The 23,650-nt window shown below is 36.8% G+C and overlaps 1 protein-coding gene across 2 annotated transcripts in view; it reads right to left on the bottom strand.

The window, feature by feature from the left end:
* Window positions 1-1,799: 1,799 nt before the first annotated feature.
* STK32B (serine/threonine kinase 32B) overlaps window positions 1,800-23,650 on the bottom strand; it is a gene marked incomplete at both ends in the record, with an annotated part of 168,015 nt that continues 146,164 nt past the window's right edge. For both annotated transcript variants that reach the window (XM_080344188.1, XM_080344189.1), the window contains 3 exons: window positions 1,800-1,938; window positions 19,882-19,946; window positions 20,723-20,854. In XM_080344188.1, coding sequence (XP_080200314.1) covers window positions 1,800-1,938; window positions 19,882-19,946; window positions 20,723-20,854 — 336 coding nt within the window. The remainder of the gene's footprint in view (window positions 1,939-19,881; window positions 19,947-20,722; window positions 20,855-23,650) is intronic.

The following is a 23,650-nucleotide window of genomic DNA, read 5'->3' as shown; positions in this document are numbered from 1 at the left end:
TGCAAGAAACTCCCCGAATTTTTAATGCAGTCATTGATGAAACTGTACTCTAAAGGCTGTGGATCTTAATTCCATAAACCCAGGCTTCTTCATGGTTCTGTATGCATTAGCAGGCAGTGCAGCCCGACAGGGGGTTCTGGAAGGAGAACGCTCAGCAATGCCAACCTGACATCCACCCGAGGCACTTTTTGGGATGTTTAATTTCATGTTTGCTACAACCTGTTCCTGTGCTCTACAGCCCCAAAGCTGGGAAGATGACATTAAGTGCCCTCTTGGAGCACGTTTTCCAGTTTTATATCATCCAAAAAGAATCTGGGTGCTACAATATGAACCAAAATGCAGTAGGACTGTAAAGTGGTAGACATTAACTTCAAAAGTGCCTTCCCAGCCTGAATTAGAATGTCCAAATTAAGCAAGTAGACCAACACCATCTTCGTTACACATGTGAAATCTTTACCTTACTACATTTGTAAACTGATCTGTTGTTGATAGGAACACCATATCATTTCATGGAGCAATAAAAATCTGTATTTTATGAAAAATTTGTGACAAAAATTACATATAATGTGAAACCAAATCTAAAAATAGATTCAATTACAAAGAATTTTGTTTAGTAGAAGATAGAATGGAAACAATACAGTAAAAATAGATTGTTACAAATAAAATGTTTTCCACTTCCAAAAGCCTAACTGATTTATTTAAAAAAGTTGAAATGAAATTTGCATACGGATGGTAACTTTTAAAAATAAAAGCACAATAGCACAGAACGAGCATGCATTTATTATCAAAATGTGGATGTACAAGTTGTAAAATGCCATATATGTCTGGAATTGTGAATGCTACTTAAGAAAATTTAAAAAATAAAAAAGGCTTTCATGTTAGCAATACTTTGGATAAAGCGTGTTTCTTTCTATTCAAAATGGTTATCATCCAGAATAGATCCATGAAAAAAGAGACACATGTAACTTCTTCACATTTTACAACATCTAACTATGAATCCTAGCAAATTCCTAATTATTTTACTTCTCCTTACTAAGCTGTTTTTCAACTCTGGTTCAATCAGCCTATTGTTACAAAGATCCTTCTTTGTCATGATGATCACAGACTACTGATATGTCTGATCCTGCATCCACTAAAGTCACTATCAAAACTTTAACTTGGCCAGGGTCACATCTTTTACTACAAAGCAGAATGCATGAAGTTAAAGAACAATGTGAATACATTCATGCTGTAACTTTTCCAATGGGCTTCAGGTATTTAAATGAAATTATCAGTGTTTGGCCTTTTTGACACCACATTCATATATTTACATTATATACATCTCTAATAAACTCAACAGCAGGTGCTCAGAAACAGCTGTGTCCGGCAGTTTCATAAAATTCCAAACTGGACCACTTTAATTAATGGAGACAGAGAGGGTAACATAAAGCCTTCAATATAAACCTGACCCCAACATGACTTTGTCTCTTGCAAGTAGCCAGAAACATGACAATCTTTGAGAGACTGCCTAATGAATTGTTTCAAGTTTTCTTCCAGGATTTTGAAAAGGGTAATCACACTTACTTACAGAACAGTATTTTGTTGCTGATGGTCATTTTTCTAGTGGCAGAGTCCAAAGAAGAGAGGGGCTGTACATGGAAAGTCTCAGCTGGTGTGCTCTGTGGGTTTGTACTGGGCTGGGGATGCTGCTTTTGGAGAAGTCAGATGTCCTGGGGTGCAAGGGGTGAAGATGAAGGCATGTGCAGAGAGGACCTTTCCTCACCCTGCCAGGGTGACGGTGTCTGCAGGGCCGTCCCTCACTAGCTGCTGCAGCCTCGTGTGCAGCCATGTCCCAGTAAATTGTTGTTACGTCCGTCTTGGAGTTTCTCATGGCTCTGAAGGGCTGCTCTGCTGCCCAGGCTGGAAGTCTGTCCACTTTGATCTTGCTGTCTTCTCAATCTGCCGGAGGTTAAAAATATTGATATAGCTATTGTGTGCAGATAAGTGTATCAGAATGACAGCCATCACCTGCCCTGTGGGTAGCCACATACACTTGCGTGCAAAACCGATTCCTGTACCATTCAATCTCTATTAACTCCTTGAGCTTTATAGCTGTCATTTCTTTTAAACACTGATTGTAGCTTCCTCCTAAACATGTGCCATTGGGTTTTGGTCAATTACCTCTCCCATTAAAGCTTATCATACACAGCCAGCAGAGGAGGGTGCTTTCTCTGGCTTTAGCACCTCTGCTAAGATTGTACCTTGAAAAAACCTCCAGGTAGGTCAAACCTGATGAGAGTAGCTGACTGGGTACATAACAGCAGTAAGCAGCTGCTCCTCTCTGCTGTCCTACAAAATTATCAGTAACCTCCATCAGCACAATAGAAAAAACCCCATGAGATTAAATTATATTAACCATTCTTCTTGTTATTACTTAGTATATGTCAAAATCTCCTGGGTGGTTTCAAGGAACAAGAACAAGAACAACAACAAAAAAATTTTACACTGTTTAAAAACTCTAAAGTTATCTTCTTTTGAAATAATTGCCTAGACATCAGCAGGAACCCTAGTAGTACCTGCAGTCCCCAACAATCATTTTATCATCAAGCTTCTCAGCATTTCTGTTCAACAATAGTATCAACATCTACGATTTTACTGTGATTCATGTGATATTCAGTGTTCTCCTCCAAACACAGACAGAATGTAAGTACTTTCAAGAAGGATGTAAAGATTCATGTAGAAGCAATGAGGTAGAGACCAATTTTTTTTGAAAACATGAACAGCTGCTGTTTTGGAGGAATTTTTCCCTGACTATTTGTTTTCTCAAAATGAGAAACAGCTGTTGATGTAGTCCCAAAAAAGGCACTGAGAGCTGGCACCAGAGACACTATAGAAGAAACTGTTTGTAATAGTGGTATATATGATACACTCCAAAAAAAAAACCTTTGCAAGTAACATTGAATACATAGAAAATATTCAATAATGAAAAAGCATACAAAAATGAAATTTAAAGGGTCAGTTTAAGGGTGAAATGCTTCCAGGTGTCATGAAGTCTATAGAGATATCATACTGAAGACTCATAAAATAATGTGAAAGGACATGAAAATTCTGTTGTAGCTAAAGAGAGGACTAAAGGACACTTTTAGAAATAAAAACAATGAAAACACTATCCAAATAAGTTAGGTTTGAAAGAGCACAAACACTTAAATAAAAAACTAGAAGGTATAGTGGAAAAAAACCAACCCAAACACAACACAACAAAAAAACAAACAAAAAAATCCAAAAAAACCCACAGAACCAAACAAACCCCCCAAAAACCCAAAAGACCCCAACAATAGCAAAACAAACAAACAAACAAACAAACCACCAAACAAACAAAACAATAAAAAAACAGATTAGAGTAACAAATTGCTAAAAAGCATTTACCCTAAAAGTGATTTTTTTCTAGTGCACCAGAAATGCAGTGGCTACCAGTGAGTCTATAGACCGATGGATGACCAAGATATTACAGTCCCTCATTGAAAAGCCGATGAACTATCTTCACTGATGTTCATGACAAACAAGCTTAGGGACATTCCTTTCATTATGAGAAATTGGTCCACCATCCCAGTCAAACCATCAGCTTTAGAACCAGTCGTTCAAACAAATGTTGACAAAGGAACAAGACAATGAATTTTCACCCAAGGGTTCTAAGAAAATGGAAATACATCATTTCTGCACAGCCCTTTTAATACAGGTTTCAAAAGAGATTCAGGGACTACCACGAGAGTAATTGAAAGATACAAAATCTTGAGTTGCCTTAGGATCAGAGCTACTGGCCCTTGCAAGACTAAAGTACAAGCTACAGTGCTTGGAAACTCATGTCACAAACTCTGGGTTGCAAAACTGTGCAAACTGCTCAATAGTGGAGTGACACAAATTTTCACTCTATGGAGATCTGAGGAATCATTGCACTGGTCTAAGTGTTTTTCTCCCTGAATTTGTTTAATGTTTATTTGGTTCATAAAATGCTGAAAAAGAAGGCATTTATTGTACTGCTAAATTAATGGAGAAATAAGAAGTCTCTTGAAAACAACATAAAACAGGAAAACATCAATTATTTTTCTTTTCAAACCACTCAAACTGGCACAAAGGCAGCATGTGAGGAGGACAGTGTGAAAGAGCAGAAATGAAGCCCATGCTGAGTTCAAAAGTTACCACTGACCAGAGGCGAACTTCTCACTCTCTACAGCAATGGTTTATATTGTTGATTTTCATTTATTTTCTTTTATCCTGTCCATACTCCTCAGGTCTGTTATTTAACCATAGCTATTTTATGGGGGTTTGGAATTGCTAAAGAAATACATTGTTTTAGCATTTCTTCATTGTATTCTCTTTTCAGACAATTCTATTTCTGTATCTAGATTCACTACCCATATTTACAAACTATACAAATAAAAAATCGGTTAGTAACCTGATATGTAGTAAAAATTTAACTGTTATTTAAATGTTTAATAATTTATCAACCACTTTATCCAGTTATTAAAATTATGTTAAAGACTTCATTATAGGGGGTTTAAATGGGCAAGCTGACACCTACTTACCAATGTTTCCTGGGGACTGGGGAACTGGACTAAGAATCAGGAGATGCTGATTCTGTTTCTACTTCTGTCACCCTTTGGGCCATTTTCTGTGCCTCAGCTTCTTTCTTGACAAGTGAAGATAATGGGGAGAGATGAAGCTGAGGGGGAATTACATTTGTCAAAACTCTCATATGGCTTGGAGCTAGTCATAATTCTGAGCTGGATAAGTTGTGGCTGAGAAATAGAAACAAAAAGGACATTTCAGCCATGCCTGGACTGATGAAAACTTGTGTTCTTATCAAATCCATGCCCTCAGGAGGTTTTTCTGGATAAAATGGTGACACAGCATGTTACAGACTTGTGCTTGCCACTCTCATTTAGGCAAAGGATGCAAAGAGCAGGAACGTGCCAAGCAATGTGGGACTTTACTCATAGTTGCGCATCAGCTGTTGAGGCAGCTGCTGCTGAGAACGCTGGAAACTGAGAGCTTTGTGCCTCTAAGTACTGCTCACTGCCTCACAGGCCTGAATGAAATGTGGAATTAGAGTCTGGTGTCTGGGATGATTAAAAAAGGAAGGTGGCATATATGATGAAGCAAAATGTAATTATACTGCATATGTAATTACGCATATATGCATTATTGAATATATAAAAATACAAAAGTAAAGAGAGTAGACTGGCTAAATATAATACTGCAGAAAAAAAAAAATACTGCTACGACTATGGCAGGCCAAACTGAAAATCACAAACATCTAATGGAACCCAGTAGCAAACTTTGGGACCACCAGGGAAGAGCTTACAGCTCAGCTTTTTTCACTAGATGAAGAAAAGTATTGGAAGTTTGTCATTAGGCTGCTTAGTAGGATAAGTTCAGTGAAAAGGATGAAAAGTTGCAGATTCAACACGGCTATCAAAATTTCAGATTTGCTAAGAGACTAAGGCCTCCCCCCAAACCACCACAATTTCAGCAAAAAATAAAATACAGCAATTGGTCTGTATTTCAATCTAGCTCCAAACTACAAATCAGCTTGGGTCAAGACTTAAACAAATCTCACCACAGCATCTGTGAACAAGCAGTTTCTTCAGTTAAAATGTTAGACAGTTACAGAAGTGAAATTTATCTCATATTCATAAATTCTTGATTCCTTGGTGCCAGAGCTGGAGTACTTTTCCATCACACATCCTCAGCTTTTCAAAAACATAGGTACCCCAACATGCTTCTTGTAACCATGACAAAATAAATGCAGTCTGGGACATTTTGTTTAAAAATGGCACTAGTGCAAGAAATCATTTGTAGAAAACTGCTTTCCAGTGAATGAGTTATCTTGCCTTTAAGCTGATGTAGCTACAGGCTCTGATAACTTGATAAAGGCCCAGGGAGAATGAATGGCTTATATGAGAACTTAGTCTTGGACCTGAACCATGTAGCTGCTCCTTTGCTGAATGCTATTGACTGAGAGTAAGTGGTAAAATAGCCAACTGCAGAGGAAAAAAGTGAACAAGTGGTTCTAGTGGGCAATCATATGGAAAAAATATATCCTGAAGGGAAAAGAAGATGAAAAAAACAGTCTCTGTTACATTTATTCCATGACAATTCTGTACAAATACATAGAGTCCCTGAGGCAGTTATGCTGGGAATTAAGAGTGGTTCTCCTGAACCAACAAAGAGATAAGCTGAGTTTTGCTTCCCTTCACCATTGATCCATGAAATATTGACAGTGCATGACACTGAGTGTTGAACAACCTCCTCTCCAGCAGCAAGGAAGAAAGAGGCTGTGCCAACCACTACAGGAATGCATCAAGAAAAGTAACTGAGCCTTTAGTGAAGCCTTGGGCTTCAACAGTGTTTCTGGTAAACAGAAAGTGTCCATGTGAGCTATGGAAAGGTTTTAAAGATTCTTATTATCTTGATACTCAGATATTATAGCAGAGTTCCTGCAGTATTGATTTCCAATGCTGGATCTTGAATCAGATATTGCTCAGTGGAAGGGCATTCAAAGGATGGAAAAATTGTTAGTTCAAAAAAACCCCGAAGTAACATAGAGCAGTGGTGTCAGGTTAACGTAATGTAGTTACTCTGAGAGCTGTATGGAGGCTGCTACATTGCCTGTCACTCTTGTCTGTTTGTTTTTGCTGAACAATACCTCTGTGCATGATAACACCTTTGTGCAGACGATGTACTAACCAATGGGTCTTGCCAGGCTGTCAGTGTGAAACTGAAGCCTCAGAAATGGGAGATGTTTCAAGCAATGGGCACACACTTGGCAACTCTTTAGAACAGAATTTATACTGACTAAAAGATAATTGAAGCTGGGCAGAACTACCACTCTTCTGAGATTGCCACATGTACCAGGTCCTACAAGACACTCTTTATCACAGAAAATCTGCTGGTGAGTTTGCTAGTGTTGCAAACTCACTGTCCTGAATGTGGAGGAAATAAAGTAGTCTAAAGGGCAGTAGAATTTACTTTCTCATTTCTAGATTTAGCATTTTACCTTGGCCTATTGATATTTCAAATACTTTGCTGCAGAAAACAGGTGCTCTTGCTCTGGGGAAAAGCTTGGCATAGTAAGATGAGCTTTAGAAACAGCAGTTTTATTTAAGAAAAAGAAGTTTTATTAATGGAAACTTTTACATCCCTTGAAAGAAGCCTCAAGGAGCAGATAAATCTATGCAACATTTATCCTAGTAATTCTTCACAAAGAAGGGGGGTCTGAGGTCAGAACAGACCAAGCATGTCTATGCTAGCTTTTCAAACTCATGAATCCTGGGGGACAGCTCACTAAATAGTTAGAAACCCACTTCAGTTCTATGATTTAGCAGCTATACATAAGTAATGCTGATGTCTTGTCCAGATGGCGTTGCTAGAAGGGTAATTACGAACATGTCTGAATCAGGAGAAAAAAAAAACCCTAATCTATCATGAAGAATGACTGTGCTCAGAAATTAACTATTTCAGCTACAGATCTCTGTGCATGTCACTGTGGGTTGTCTATTGGAGCACAGAAACAGAAGTTAGAAAAGGGATTTCAGAAAAACCTTATGTCCAAATACCATATATTTAGAATATCGGTTGATAAACATGGACTCTTCGAAAGATAATATTATCTCAAAATACTACACTAAAGACTTTTCATTCACAGTAGAAAAGATCTCTCAATGAAGCTTTGAAAAGGGGTTAGAAGAAGCCAGAAATTGACAGACACAAGCATTGTTTGGTTATATCCCGGTCACAGAAAATAAAAGTGTGGAAGTTATAACTAAATTTGCTGGATATGCTGAAGTTGTAAAAATTCCAGTCAAATGGAAAATAAGATTTACAAAGTGTTACAAGGCCATGAAGGTGAGCTCAATAAAGCATGAGGAGGCCTACCCTAGCAATGTCTCACAGGGTTACTTGCAGAGCTGGAAATACCCAACATGTCCAGCCAAGATAGTGGCTAGTTGTAAATAGCCAAGGCTGGAATGAGACATTCCGGCACTGAGGGCAGGCAAGGTGTCAGTTTGGTGCCCACTGCTTGTTTATAATTTTAGTTTTTCTTCAGTGTGGTAATGATGCATCAAAATTTGTATATGAACACAAGCAAAAAACACCTGGGTGAACAAATCAGATGTGGTCAACACAATTACTTCTTCATGGTGCTGGTGATGGTGCTCTGACTGTCCCCATACCTCCACTGCCTGTAACTGATGACATCTAATCTGCATTGATGATAACTAAGCACTATTTTACCAAATGGCCCAGAATTTGCTTTCTAAAGAGATGGAGATGATTAGTGGCTGGTTGTATTCCTCACCAGAACTGGGTTCCCTGCTCAGTTACATATAAAACAAAGATGAAACTTTCAACTTAAACACTCTGGTAAATTTGTGGCACCATAGAGCATTTCTTTCCAGTCAAAAGGTGTAAAAAAATAGACTTAGTGGGACTTTGAAGTCTAACTGTGGTAATAAGACTTTCTTCTTTCCTTCCTATAGAATAAGTGCAGATTATGTCCTTGTGTTCCTCACATTTTGGAGTGGCTTATTCAGAGAAACTTATTGTGAAAAATAACAGAAGGATTTGGACTGTGAAGACCCAAAAGGACTCATACTGTCACCTGAAAGTCCAGCATCACCCCTGGTATTGGCAACCTGGAATCTGATAGAAAGTATAAACAGAAAGCTGCTGGGTAGCTCGAACTTTACATATCTGCATAACCATCATGAGAAGGCATGTTTTGGTTTACCTCTCCAATCTGAATAATGAGTGTTCAGTGGTAAGTGGGTGGTAGACAAGTGAAAACTAACAATATTGGTCACATCAGTTTGTTTTCTGCATCAACTCTCCCAGCAGCCCCAAAAAGACTCTGTTGCCTTGGTTTGACATCAAGTAAAAATGTTTGTGGCACCCGCAATCTTTCATGCTTTAGCCAGAAAAAGTCACTTCCCCAAGCTCATGTAAAACTTTATCTTTCATAAAATCCCTTATTTAAACTTCGTAGGAGCTTGTGCACATTAGTAAAAGTGCACACACTACAAAATCAGGCCAATTTTTTGGCAATAATATGTAGGTCCTGCAGTGTGCACATGACTTCTCAAAAATAATGAGTTATATGCATGTGCGTCTTAAACTCCTCTTTGAAAACTTCCCCATTATTTTTCTGCCATCATTTTAACATCAATTGTAGGCAAAGATTGTAGAGGTATTGATAACTGAGAATGATTTCTGAGACAATAAGGAGCTTGGCATGTCACCTGGCTGCCACTGTGGGGAACAAGAATTGAGTTTGATACATGGACACTTGATTATTTTCTTCCTGCATTTTCAAAGGTTTCTCTTATAAATTGGTTCTTGCTGTGTTCTATTTTTGTAAAAATTGAAGAAGCTGGCAGCATTTTACAGTTGTAAGTGAGTGTTACTCTTATATCTCCGTTATTCTGCTTACTGATTCTCATCTGCCAGGTTTTCATTCAACTACATTTTTCAGTGAAAAGTTAAAATAAAAAAATAGAAGAAAGAAGTGAGCAAAGCATCCTGATCAGGTTATTTTTAACTGAATAAGCATATGTGGGAACAGTATTTTTACTTTTCAGAACAAAATAGCCACCAAATATATCAGAGAGGAGTGAAATTTTTTGCATTTGCTTTATTTTTTAAAAAGATAAAAAAGAAAAATAAGCCAATGAGTTGATCAGAAGTTTAGGAAATTTGTTTATATATAAAGAAGAAAACACTAACCTTTGTTCAGTGTAAATCTTAAGGAAACATGCTAACAAAAAGAATAAATATGATATTCATAGATTGTCTGCACCCTGTTTGTGTGAGCTGCAGATCCTGTCTTGCTCTATCATGCTCAGTTTTGCTTTCCAAGGAAACCAGGGTGCAGGGTGAGGAGTTGGCACACGGTTAGGACACACGGACAGTGGTCAATCTCTGGCCAGATTCTGCAAAATTCCCCAATTTGAAAAGAAATGCTCTGGTTTCATAGCAACATATATCAGAATTAATTGGTATAACAATCCTGCATAAGATTAAGTTACCTGGTAAGCTGAACTCCTGCTAAAGTATTCATCCCTTTCCCATTCCCCAGCGATACACAGGAGAGCTCTCATGACAGGCAGCAAACAGAGTTTTGCTTGGGAATGTAATTTCTGTATTTTAGGCATCGGTTACATGCCTAAGATAAAAGATAAAATGGTGCAGAGATTGATGCCTGAAGCTAAGTGGCGCAGGCTGGCTTGCATCCTTATGGCTAAACTCTCTAATCTTCAAACCAGGGCTATTGCATTCCAGCTGCCTGTTAGGCAGCCTTTGGTCTCTGTTAACCTCTGAAGCATGAAGGGAATTGCTTCAGACAGTGATTTTGGCCTGGGAAAAATTACACTAGGGACCATGCTAACAACTGAGCACTATGAAAGACTGCCTGTATTCTGCCTTTAAAAAACGGGCAGTAAACAACAATGAAGGTAGAAAATGCAGGATAAGAGGAAAAAAAAAAAAAAAAAAGAGTACAAATGGAAGAAGAGTTAAACACCTGAAAAATGAGGAAGGATTCAAAAGAATGCCAACCGTAGAGATATAATTAGTTAAGCTAACTAATTATGTAGCTAATAAAACTATCTCAAAAGACAGCTGTATATAGCTAACATTATTTTTTTGTTAAAAAAATCTTCTTTACACCTGACAGAGGAGCAGTAACAATGGCAGAGTTAATAGTTTGCTTTTCTTTAGCTTGTGCATAGAGTGATCTTGGTAGTGCTTTCAAGAAAACAGAAAACACTGATAAGTGTATGAATTTGCTAAGCATTTTCAAACAAACAAGGAAGGCACAACCTTGCTCTGTGCCAGAGGAGGCTTGGGCCAGACCAGGGTGTACTTAACAACTGACTGGAGCAGAGTCAACACTCATCACTCAGAAACACATCAGTGCTGAGTCACACAACTCCAAACTGAAAATTATCATCTGTAGGCTCAAATAATTGCTCGTCGCTCTAGACTTTGCCTAGAGAACCAACATGTGCTGAGCAGCTTTAAATGAAATGCAGTGCTACTGTGTGTTTGTGTAATAGCAGGTACGTATTTTGGGAGACCTGGGTCCAAGTAGTAACCTCATCAAATCACTAGCAAGAGTAAATGTCATGAGTCTTCAGCTCTTCCTTGATAATTTTCACACTTAAAACTTGCTTGCTCTTGGCCTACTGCCCACAGGAGGTACATATGGCTCAAATGCAGCTGCCCCACAAGTGGTGCTTGGTGCCCCATGAGATGCCCTTGTTTATGTGACACTCAGAGAGCACAGGCAAACACAACAGCAGATCACAGATGAGCTGTGCCGGTTGGACTGGCAGCTAAGTGTTCAGTTTTGCAGAAATTAACTGAGCCGACAACTGTGGGATGGATTTTATGCCAGCTAACTGTAGACAACAGAAAGATTAGTTTAGGTTCTCTCTACAGGATAAACAGAGGCACTAACATAGATTAATTAGTTCCAGTCTAATTTATGTGTCACAGACCAACCTTGGGAGATACAAGTCTCTTGCCACTGACTACTAAAGGAGCTTAAAATAATAAATTATTTCTAAATTGATTAGTTTAAAGGAATATAGTTTTGTTGCATCTCTAGAAAAATAGAGATACCTTTCCTCTCTGAACCAGATTCCAGGCCCTCCCTTTCTAGCAGCTGTGTAAGCTCACCACACACTGCACTGCTTAGCAGAGCCAATTTGCTTCTGGATTGGAGCTAATTTACACCTATATTGTTCAGACGTGCAGAAACTGAATAGTCCCATCAGCCTGGTACACCGCACACACCGATAAACACTGCCAAGAGGGGGTAATGAAGTCACCAAGGAGCAGAGGGGTGTGATTGTCTGTTCATCCATGCGGATGTGCCTGTAACAGACTCATGCTCTGAGTCTGCCAGCAATGGCTTTTTTGCATGACTTGGATTGTATCTTGGAAAATACTTTGTCATCTAATTCCTATGTATTTCAGATACCTTTGAAAGTCTTGTGTACACCCTTTGGGATAGGAAATGTTCTGCATCTAACTAATATTTAACTCAGTCTGTCTTTGACCCCAAACATGTACTCTTGGTACTGATTGCTTTGATAGAAATAGTCATAATCTCAGGTCTGTTTTCCTAATATGCTGTGACTTATGTGTTTTGATAGCTCAGTAGATTACTATGTAATCATTCAAATAACTCTGTTTTAACTCCATTTAAATTTAAATGACTGAGGCACAGACTAAAAGATATGCTCTATTTCAGCTGAATGTGGAAAGTAAAATTTTTGAGTTAGTATCCTCATGTAGCACAGATGTCTTCTTGTACCATTGATACTCATGACATTTACTCCCACCCTTTCCAAAAAACCTTGGGGAAATATGCTTACACCATGGGTAATTGATTCAGGTTGATGGATCCTACTGAGTAATTACGTTCGGTAAATGCCTGTGAATATAATTTTCTACCAGCCAGCAATTTATAATCAAGCATAATGGGTTCAGGTGCACATGCAGTGTGAGTGACATGTGAAATACCAGTATGTGCAAGTCAAGTGACTAATTTTACTGGATGCTGTAACATGTTGACCTGCAATGTCTTGAGATCTCAGGTTTACCCTGGGAATTGATAAAGCAAAATAAGACTAAAGAGATTAAATAAATAAATTAAAACATCAAATGATGTACAGCCACTTAAGAAAATGAGACTAAACCAACCAATTAACACTAACATTAAAGCCATGTTCAAACTAGTAAAGTAAGTGTCAACTAGAAGTGGGTTATCGTCCATCCAAGACCAGGTGCATCCTAAACAACATCTGCCTTGTTCAGCCACATTTTAAAATGTGAACTAGTTTTTCTAGTTTAGATACATCTGTAGATGCACATGTACAAGGAACAGGAAAGAAGCTATGGAATTTCCCCATAATGTATAATTTTATACTCTGTGGAACCACAGAGAGAAAATTCTCTTTCTAGTTAGCCAGAATCCAGCTTATAAATTACAGGCATTTGCCCACGAATAAGGATATTTCTCAGCAGTTTGGACCAAAACTCATTCTCAAGAAAGACACATTTCCTAGCCCCTTGAGTGCGTATGCTGAAGAATGCAGTCTCACCCTTTTGTTTAGCTGTCAGCAGATGGATAGATCGTAGGATTTGCTTTGAAATATTCCCTTCCTTTATTCTTCTGGTGAAAGTTTCAAGGTAAAATGACTCTTTGGGTCAAGCCCAAATGAAATATTTTTGTTTAGCCTGTTTCTGCCTTTTCAGTTGCTTCTGAGTTCAAACTAGTTCAAGTCTATGAAATCATTTAATGTGAGCTATGCCACACCTCTGGTCAGTCCTGGTTTTCTTTTTGTAACCATTCTAAGGCCTCTGTGTCTTTTTTTGTGATAAGGAAGCAGACTTGTACACTATATTTATATACACACTAACATCCTGATGTTCCTTTCTGTATAGCTTTCTTTGCAATTTTGAGCATACTAACACCTTTTAGTTGTCTACTGAACATTGTGCTGTCCACAGTCATTTCAAAATCTCTCTGTCCCTCATAACTGAAGCTAATTTAGAGTCTATTGTCCTAAAGGTAAAGTTTAGGTTATTTTCTGCCCCACATGTTTGCTTTTATCACTACTGAATTTCAGCTGCCAGTTTTTTAATACCTTGCAACTCAACACCGTAACTACCATAATCTACTGCAGGTCTTTGCAGTCAGATTGAGTTTTGACTACTCTGGTATCAGAAATGGACTTTGTCACATCACCATTCATCTCCCTTTCCAACTCATTTATGAATACATTCAACAGATACACAAAGTATCAGAATGACTGGCCATAGTGGTGTTTCTGGCTTGTTTCTGCATTGCTTCAGGAACTGGCCCCAAAATGGTTTCCTGAAACAAGACAAGGAGTTCAGTCTTCGTGACTCATTCTTTATTTATGGAAACTCCTAACAAGTGAGAATTTATGCTAGTTTAGGATATGAAGAGAGATGAAGAGAAATCATTAAGGTAATCCCTTACGGTCATTAAATAGTCAGGACCTGTTATGCAGTCTTCATTTATAACAGATCTCATTCGTCCAAGGTAAGCTATTAAAAAGAAATCTTATACGATCCTAGAATGATACAGTTTTGGTTCCTCTTCAAATTCTGAGATGCACAAATAAAGATGTATCTTTCTTTTCTCTGCCTATGAATTGACTTTTGAATAGCTTTCATAAGATATATTTGTGTTTAGTTTTCTGTAAATGGAAAAGGATTGCTGATCTGAGGTGCTGAGGATATGCGTCTGTTATCTTAATCCTTCTAGGATCACATTTCAGCACAGAGAATGCTCTGGTATACGTACCCCCACACAAACTTTCATTCCTGAATTTATATGTTCATTTGGTGAAGTGTAACCACTACAATGATATAGTTGCTTGCTTGTGAAAACTCAGACCATTTTTCATGGAAGGCTTTGAAAAATAACATTCTAGATACTCATTGGTCTTTTTTTCTTTTCATGAAGCTGTGAAGGGAACACATTATTGAAACCATGGCTTCTATATGACCACTCCTTTCTCAAAAAAAAAAAAAAAAAGTTAATTTGAAGATATGCTTGCAGAAAAATGACCAGCTTGGACATGCTATACTCAAACCTTTCATCAACTTGAGTCACTGAGAGTCACATTTGGACCGGTAATTCTAAGTCAGTAGCAATGAACAGAAATCAAAGGTAGAAGTGAAAGGACTTGTATGACCAAGCAGCAGTTATTAGTGCCCAAAACCAAGCTGAGTTCCATTATATTCAGAACGGCATCTTTCTGATTAAGAGAGATTGAAGGAGCAATCTCCAAAAGCAATCATATCCATTACAAAAGGGATAAGAAAGAGATCAGTGAAGAGCAGTACAATCACTTGAAATGCTCCAAAAAAGGTGGATTTAAAGTGAATTAAAGTCAGCAAAAGTGGCAAGAAAAGTTGTGCTATAACCTCATCCAAAAAGCATTCAGATATTATGGGGATTATGATAACATAAATATCTCCAGAGACACTAAGTGACATAAAATACCTGTTAAGAAAAGTACATTCAATGAGGTATACTGCAAATCATTATGAATATTCAATTCCAATCAAACTGAAATGAGAGAGAACACTCAGGGACTCTGAATTTGAATCTGAAAAGACAACTAAAAGGGAAGAAAAGGAACTACAAAGAAAGAGATAATAAATTTGATCTTACAAAAAAATGCAGGGAACATTAAGTAAGCTTTGCACCTATGATATGGACAAAATTAGACATGTTTACAAGATGCTCCCTCAAATTTTGCTGTTTATTCTGAGAACAGAAAGCCGTCTATTCACCTAGAGGTGTCAAATGTGGTCAAACCGTTAGAATTTTACTAGGAAAAGAGAGGGAAATGTGCAGCATCTATCTGACTGCTTTATTTTGTGGAAGAATACTTTAGTTTGGTTGCATTGAACAAATACTGAGAAATAAGGTGTACCAGTAGCTTAGGAAAGGAGTAAGCCTGTCCAGATCAGTGGGGACTAGACAGCTGAATATCATAGCAATGCTATTATAGGATATTAGTATTAAGTAAAAAGCCCTCCAACTTCAAAATAATTGGTAAGATTTTTAAAGTTTCTATTAGACTATTAAAAAAATTGATGCTTTCTTTATCCTTCAATCTCATTTATTAAACTAGCTCTGCAGAATTCTAACCCATTTTCAGATACATTGTATATATGAAATATACATTCTGCTCAGTAAAATGTGGCTGTATTATTTTACTTTTATTAGTAGGCTGACAATTGTTATGACAAGTTTGTGAAGCTTCTAACTGAAGGATTATTCTGCCTGAGAAGCAGATATTTCCTGCGTTCTCCCTTTGTTCTTTGTTGGGTCACATCTTTAATCTTAAGACATCTTTCCGGGAGAGGAAGAAGCTGAGGAACCACAAAGGGTAAGAAATGTGATTCCACTACAAGCAAATATTGAATCTTATTTCTTCATTTTTCGGCTGTTTCAGTTTTTTGACATTCGTAAACAGATGTAGATGGACTTGAAGATTTTATTAGTGATAATGGCACGAAAAAATAGCAAAATAATCTGTGCCCAGCTTTTAAATAAAACTATAAATAAACAGTGTGACTTTACCTGTACAATCTTTCTTCCCCTCCCTGTCCCCTACCCAATAGAAAATATAACTTACATCTTCTAAATAAGATTAAATTGTTGAAAAATTACTGTCAAGTCATATTCAGATACCACAGAACATTTGGTGCTGCATTTCTAGATATAAAAAAGCATCTATCCACAGAAATAGATTTAAAATCAGAAAAAAAAAAATAATCATTTTTCATAAAATTGAGCCAAACAGGTCCCCAAAATCACCTTCAGATCATATTCTTCAGGTAAGACCCAATACACAGACCATTTTTACATCACAGTTTATTTAGTGTGTTGAAAAGTAAGAGATTTTACTGACACTCTTAAGAAGAACATAAAACATTTCCTGCACCACATTCAAACTTGGATTGCAAAATAACTTTCCTATTTTATTTTACATCAGATCAGGACAGTGTGTAACCCCCTCTCTTAAAGGCAAGATAATGTTGATATGGGCAGATGACGTCTACCTGTATCATGTCAAAAGAGACATATATTTTAATTTGTAGCTTGCATCCACTGAAATATTGGTGTAAGTAAGAATAAAGCCTTCCATCCAATGACACTTCAGCCACTCTGCTATCTGAAGCACTTTTTGATTCTTCAAATCTTTCATCCTATCTCATAGTTATGGTTCAACCCATAGCTATCAACTACATAGTTAAACTATGGTCCAACAAAATAAATTACATTCAAGAATAATGTAAGACTTACTGAAAAGGTATGGAAAAAACATCAGCCTTTTTAACTGAGCCTACTTGTTTGAAAGATTGGATTAGCTAAAACAGACTCTTTGTCACGTACTCATCTTGCTTAAAACCTTCCTATAAATAGCAGTTGCCAGTTACGTAACTGTAGAAAGTAATAGAAAAGTGAAAACGTGCACATTCTGTCTTTGGCAGCATTAACTTACGCTGTTAAGTTACTTCATTCAGTTATTTGAATTATTTTATAATTAGCCTGGTAAGCCTTTTCTCTATCCCACCCACTTGTCCCTGACCCCTCCCTTAACTGCAGGCTAAGAGTTTCTGATAGTCTCCTGAGCTTCTTGAAAAGAAAATAAATATGCCATATTTCAAGATTTGCAGTCTTTGTTGCAGGAAGGAAGATACATAATAAAAGAGAGACACAGCCTGGAAGTATCAGCAAGACATTCAATCAAAACAGATTCTGTATTGGACTGCAAGATGTTGTTGAACTGGTGCAGCTAACATTGCACTAACTACACATTACTACTTGACTTTCTGTTGCTCAATTAAAACCATTTAATTTTACCTAGAATTCTTTTAGTTCGGAGATTCCCATCTTTTCCCTTGAAAGATGGGCTACATCTTTTGATTCACAACCTCTTAGGAGTTTTATAGTGTTCTGTGTGACTTAAGTAAGCTCAGCAGAAGGCTTAAATCACAATAAAATGCAGCATTTTGTAGCTTGAAGTAATGACTATCTATGGAAGTATGCAGATAGTTTTGGACAGCTAGACTACATAAGCAATTCTGCTGTATGTAGAGGAACATCAAAACATCTGGCTGCATTAATCTGAGACTGCTTTAAAGCCCTACTTGAGCCTGACTCTTCACCCAATGATACAATCACATATTATTGGATATTGTGTTCATAGGACAGTTCTTGTCTTTCAGCATCTGCAGCTGTTCCTATGAGCTTGATCGGCAAAGTGGCTTTGGAAATCTGCGACTGTCATTGCTCTTATTTTGTTCCCACTAACTCGAATTCACATTTCACTTCAAAAATTTGACTTCTGCTTCCAAAGCAGAGGAGCCAAACAAGTCCCCAAAATCAACTTCAGATCATATTCTTCAGGTAAAACCCAGTACATAGACCATTTTTGCTTCCCCCCTTATTAACTTTTTTTGTCTTTGAAAAAGCATTGCAGAAGGCTTTCCATGTTCTCCCACTCCAATACAATTTAAACAAGAAATGATTGTGATCTGGCTTTAGACAATGCAGGATCTATTTTAAGTCTATACTAAATATTTTTCCTTTACCTTGTTGAAGCCAATTAAGCAATGACAAAAACACATGCTGTTCTGAATGATGTGCATGTGTTTTATCTTTTGCTTCAGTTTTCCTTATATGCTGTTTAAACTTCTCCTTCATCAGCCTCTCAGAGCTCTTTATAGCTTGTGTTGTCACCGTAGCTATGCAATATGAAAAAAAAAGGAAAACACTTCCTATGCACTGCTAAAAAAGAGTTGAGAATAACACAGTAAAATCATGTCAAAACAAACTCTTCTATGCTGGTGAGCACACATAATGAGATTTTGAAAGTATTTTAACTAAGTCTGTTAGTATATTTTATCTTTCAAAAATTGCTGTATATTGGGTTTCCTTGACACATGATTCTGGAGTAGATGAGAGGGTCATATCTAGAAATTTACTAGTGGCATGAACTACTTATTTGAAATACATTATATTGATTTATCAACATAATAGTTTTCTAAGCTTGTTATTACAATCTTAATAATTTTGATTTTTGTGGTTTAATAAAACTCATAAAATTTAGGGGTTTTTTAGTTCACTGATACTAGAACTGATTCAGCGCAGTCCACCAAGCCCTTCTAAAAACCTTTTATAAGCTGACTTAGTCTGGCTTTTCTTGTTTATAGCTCTTATATAAATATGTCTCTCTTCTGCTAGAGATCATGCAAAATGACATGAAAAATCTGTAGAACCTTCCTTTTCTTCTTTTTAAATCCTCATTGTAGTTTCTGTGAGCAGTTGGTATGGGGCATAGACATATCCCACAGATTGTAGCAGGCAAATGGGGTTATCCATGGCATTGTTTCCTTCATGACATCATGTCAGCTGTGCAAACTTGATAATCCCTTTCCCAGTTTTAATTACAGAAGAAAGTAATTACCTGCATTGTAAGCATTAAGATAGTCACAACTTATTAATTATTTTCTAACATTTCACAACTCCATTAGAAAGGCTTACAGCTATAATTAGGTCAAATAAAACCACTGAATATACTGGGATGAAAAGCAATAATTTGATCAAAGACAAAAAAGCTTCCCCGTTATGAGATATATGTATTAATACTAATGAGCCCATAGTGGCTGCAACTCCCACACTGTAAACTATGCAGAATGCAGTGTGTTAATTGTATCAGGAAGATTATTGACATCCTTGGGATTCAGACTTGTGTTTCTAAGGAATTTGACAGAGGCTTAGACTATGAAGCACTTGCTTCATGTCTGATAATAGTCTCAATATTTAGCTTTGTTAAAATAACTATTGTTGAAATAAACTCTTTTATGGCAGTTAAGTATGAACAGAGTTTCCAAGTCAGAACACTTTAGTTCATGCCATTACAATTTCATAAGTTAGTGCTTCTCTTGGTTTTGTTTGAATAGTGAAAAAGCAGCCCCTTTTATTGTATTCGCTTTGCTTAATTGCTAACAATTTCTCTGGAGAGCCTTGGTGACATTTACCCTATCTCTCTAACATACTTTCACCACAAACAATTCTGTTTGCTTTCAGAGGTGGAAGAACTACAAAACCGTCACACCAGAGACTGTAAGGGGGAGAAAGATCAATGGAAATCCAGCATTTTAGACCCTGCTGCTATGATCATTAATCACTTTTCCTTACAGTGGGAGGAAAGAAAAAACCACAGTTCTCAAATTAATTTCAGTAGTAAATGCTAAACAGACATTAAGAAATGCACTTACTTCTCTCTGTTGAATATGATGAATTCTTTCCTAACGGTTTCCAAGCACTGCTGCAGGTGTACGTTCTTTGAAAAACAGCATGAATAGGTTGATTAAAAAAAGATGGAAAATCATAGACAACAATCACAACAGGAATGATACTGAACAAAAAGGAACATGAATGAATACTATCAAAAAGTGATTTGAAAACTCTTCAAAAGTGGGCAATTAATCTTTTCTTTTTGGAAGAAGTCACCCACAAAGAATTCCTGAGGATTTTTACATCTGATAGCTCTAAGAAAAAAATTTTGCATAAGCATTCAAAATAATTAGGAGTAGAAGCAAAGTTTATAAAACCTCACTGAAATGAAAATTCAAGTCTGGAAAATGATTATTTCTTAATCTTCTCAGAAGTTTAGACTGTTTAAACAACGTGTCTTTCTATGTGGGACATATTAGTCAAGATTGCAAGAGACAACTTTAAAACATTTATAAAAGATAAGCTTTTCACTACATACTTTTCATTTTTGGTAATAGCAGCAGATAAATACTCCTTATAGCTGTCTGTCCATGTATAGGAAGCATATTTGTCAAGTGACAACACTTTTTCACTTTTTCATTTAATTAAATTAAATGAGCATCTGTAAGAATCTTAAAAATGACTACAACTTAAACATGCCGTTACTATTTGACTGAAACAAATATTTTCATCTTGCTTTGGAAAAGGTTTCTGCTATACGTAAAATGACAGATGTACAGGTCAAATCTCTTTTCAGAAATGATAAAACTGAACTTAACTGAGTTTTTCTATTAAAGAGTGTAAATGAAGCGTCACTGACTTCAGCCATAGTCCCCAACTTACCAGTGGGCAGGTTTCCTTTGCTCCATCTTTGGATTTGTTTTTGGCAAGTCGCTTTTTCTTTTTATGGAGGGGCTTTGACTCTAAAATCATTTCTTCAAGTTCAAATGTTGGGTCACAGTTCAGTCTTCCTTTCTGGTACAAAAGGATTCAAAGTTACGCTTTGAAGCATCATTGTGGTTTTTTAGTTTCCCTGACAAGTGTTAATAACATTAATAAAGATGCAGCTTCCCAACCACATCAATAAAATCAAAAATGCCTTTTTAGGCCAGGATCCTCTTCCTACTTATATACATATGTATTCCTAGAGTGACCCAGTGAGTGACATTAGTCCAGCCTAGGGACTTTATCAGAATATTGGTTAGTGCTGTGAAACCTAAGTGGTAACTGGAATAGTGCAGGAGAGATGGGAAATAGCTCTAAGATCTTACTTGTTAAAATCTGATTTTCTGAAGAGTTGCAGGTGGGTTCAGTTACCTGGCTCCTATCTAGGATAACAAAGGAAGGAGCAGGCCTTTTTAGATTAGCAGGGTTTATATCAAAAAATAGATCTATTATACTTTTTTCTTACCCATTACTTATGTTACTTAAATATCCTGGATTCTCCATTTTTATTTCAATTTGTGATGCTTGAGCCAAACCTTAAGATTCTTTATTGTTTCAGGAAGTTCTTTTTAAGTAGGATGATTGGAAACACCAGTTCTATATGGTCATTTCCTTCCTTGATTCTTTTCAGACTCTTCCTTAATTCTTTTCAGGTTCTTGATTCTTTCAGATCTTTTCAGCATAAAAGTTTACAGAAACATACTTTATGCCTTGAGATTTTTTTTTTCTTTACTTATATTTATTAGTACAGTAAAAACATTTAATGACAACATTTAGGATGAACTGTTCCTCTGCTATTTAGGGCTAAGAGTAAGAGCATGACCAGAAAATCTATGGTTCAGCTGCACCTAATACATCTTTAGAAAGTCACTACTTCGCATCCTAATTACTGGATCAGTGTTTTGCTGCTCCTGTAGTCAGAATAACATTAATTCCTTTCTCCTTCTCATTCTCTCAAAGTATTTAAAAAAAAAATTGCAAACAATTTGAATTGTGTGGTGGAAGATCTTAAAAGCATCCCGTTTTCCTCTGGAACTTCTGAGGGTTTGATCACACTATTATCACCATCAAGGTGAAAGTACTAAGATGAAGTCATATACAAATGGCAGATATTATTTAGTAACCAAAGACACTAAGCACTAAAGCCACAGCAGAAACCACTTGTATAACTTGTGGTGTCCTAAAATTAAACATTAGATTTAGTCATTTTTATTCCTAGAAAAGTCTGTATACTCTAGGTATAATAAGCTCTCTGATGCCTTTTCCTGCATTCCAGACAGTTTCAGTAAAATTTGTTTTTTATTAATGGAGGTTTATAGTTTATTTATAAATAAAGAATTCTTTATGTTTGATCAATATCAGCTCCTTTCTTGAGCATGTAGAATTTTAAGATTTGTTTGAGCACTTAAAAGATACATCAATTTAATTCAGAGGCTATAAAAATGAAATCAAATTATTTTAATTAATTTCTTGCTTTCTTTATAAAATATTTAACAGTACAAAAAAGCAGCTAACTTCAAGATGAATATAAAGCAACCAGCTAAGCCATAAAGAAACACATGTACTAGCTAAGTAAAAATGATGTTTATGGAATCAAAATACACAGGGAGAAAGTAAACAATGGGACCTTCCTACCACAGCCCTCCCTTGTGCCTTCTCGCCTGCAGAAGTCAGGCAAGCTCCTGACAGTAACAACAAGCTGTCAAAAAGTTATAAAACTCTGTAGTTATAAAACTCTCCCCAGATGACAGCGCATGTTGTTCTGAACTCACCCTCTCACCCAAAGCCAGAAATCCAGGAAGTTAGTAAGTGAAAGTTTTTTCTACAGGCAACAGAGAGAAAAGTTCTTTGCCTGGTCAAACCTGGTGTCATGAAACATCAAAGTTTATTATATAGAGAAGTGTTGTGCTAGAAAAGGTGCTTTGCCTCTCACCTTGTCACTGCTTTTCCTAACGTGCTTGATCGACCTGGTGGAACAAACCCTGCAGTGTAGGCTTCTGCCCTGAAATGTAGAACTTGTAATGGGACTTTCACATCCAAGTAGAAAAAAAATGAACTTTTTACTCCTATTTTCTCTTAAACCTAGAATATTATTTTCCCAGCAACACCTGGGAAACAGACCCTTCCAACCGCAATCATAATCTTTGAATTTCTGTACTGTTTTGGCTGTTAGATTTACTGGTTTTCCCTCTCATAATCCTTCTTCAGTTGTAAAATGAGGAAAATTAGGATATCAAGATGTCTTATGGTTTGACTCCTTTTCCATGTGTTTAACACCACAATTTTATTTGAGCTAATTAACTCTCTTCAGTCATATTTTTGTAAATCCTCCTAAAAATATACTTCCTCCAAAATATGAATGAGGTGAAACCAAATGTGACAAGAATAGCTGTCTTTGGACACATGTTTAATGGTAGACAGTTCAAAGTATTTCAGGAGAACTTCCCCATTACATACTTTCCATTACTTTCACTATTGTCAACATCAGCCACAGAGACAGGCCACTTGGCTAGCAGAGCTGGTACAAGACACATAGGTTTCAAATGACATTTGAAATTACATTTAAATTTACTTCCTTCTCTGTCCTTAGGAAGTCAGCAAACTTACCTATACTCTCTGAGGAGTAAGATACCCTCAAATCAATTTAAGTCCAGGTGGAAAGAATCAAACAGCCACATGGGAACTGTGATTTAAGGACTAGGTTATATTGGTCTATGGCCTAATGCAGACCATCACACTCTTGTGTCCCAGCTTTAGAAAGGCTGGATGTAAGCCAGCAGGAGGTGGAAAACTTGTAGTCCCATTATTCAGTCCTGTTACTACAGC

This window comes from Nesoenas mayeri, assembly GCF_963082525.1.
Source record: "Nesoenas mayeri genome assembly, chromosome: 4".
Classification (NCBI taxonomy): domain Eukaryota; kingdom Metazoa; phylum Chordata; class Aves; order Columbiformes; family Columbidae; genus Nesoenas; species Nesoenas mayeri.
This window is presented reverse-complemented; position numbering and strand designations above follow the sequence as displayed.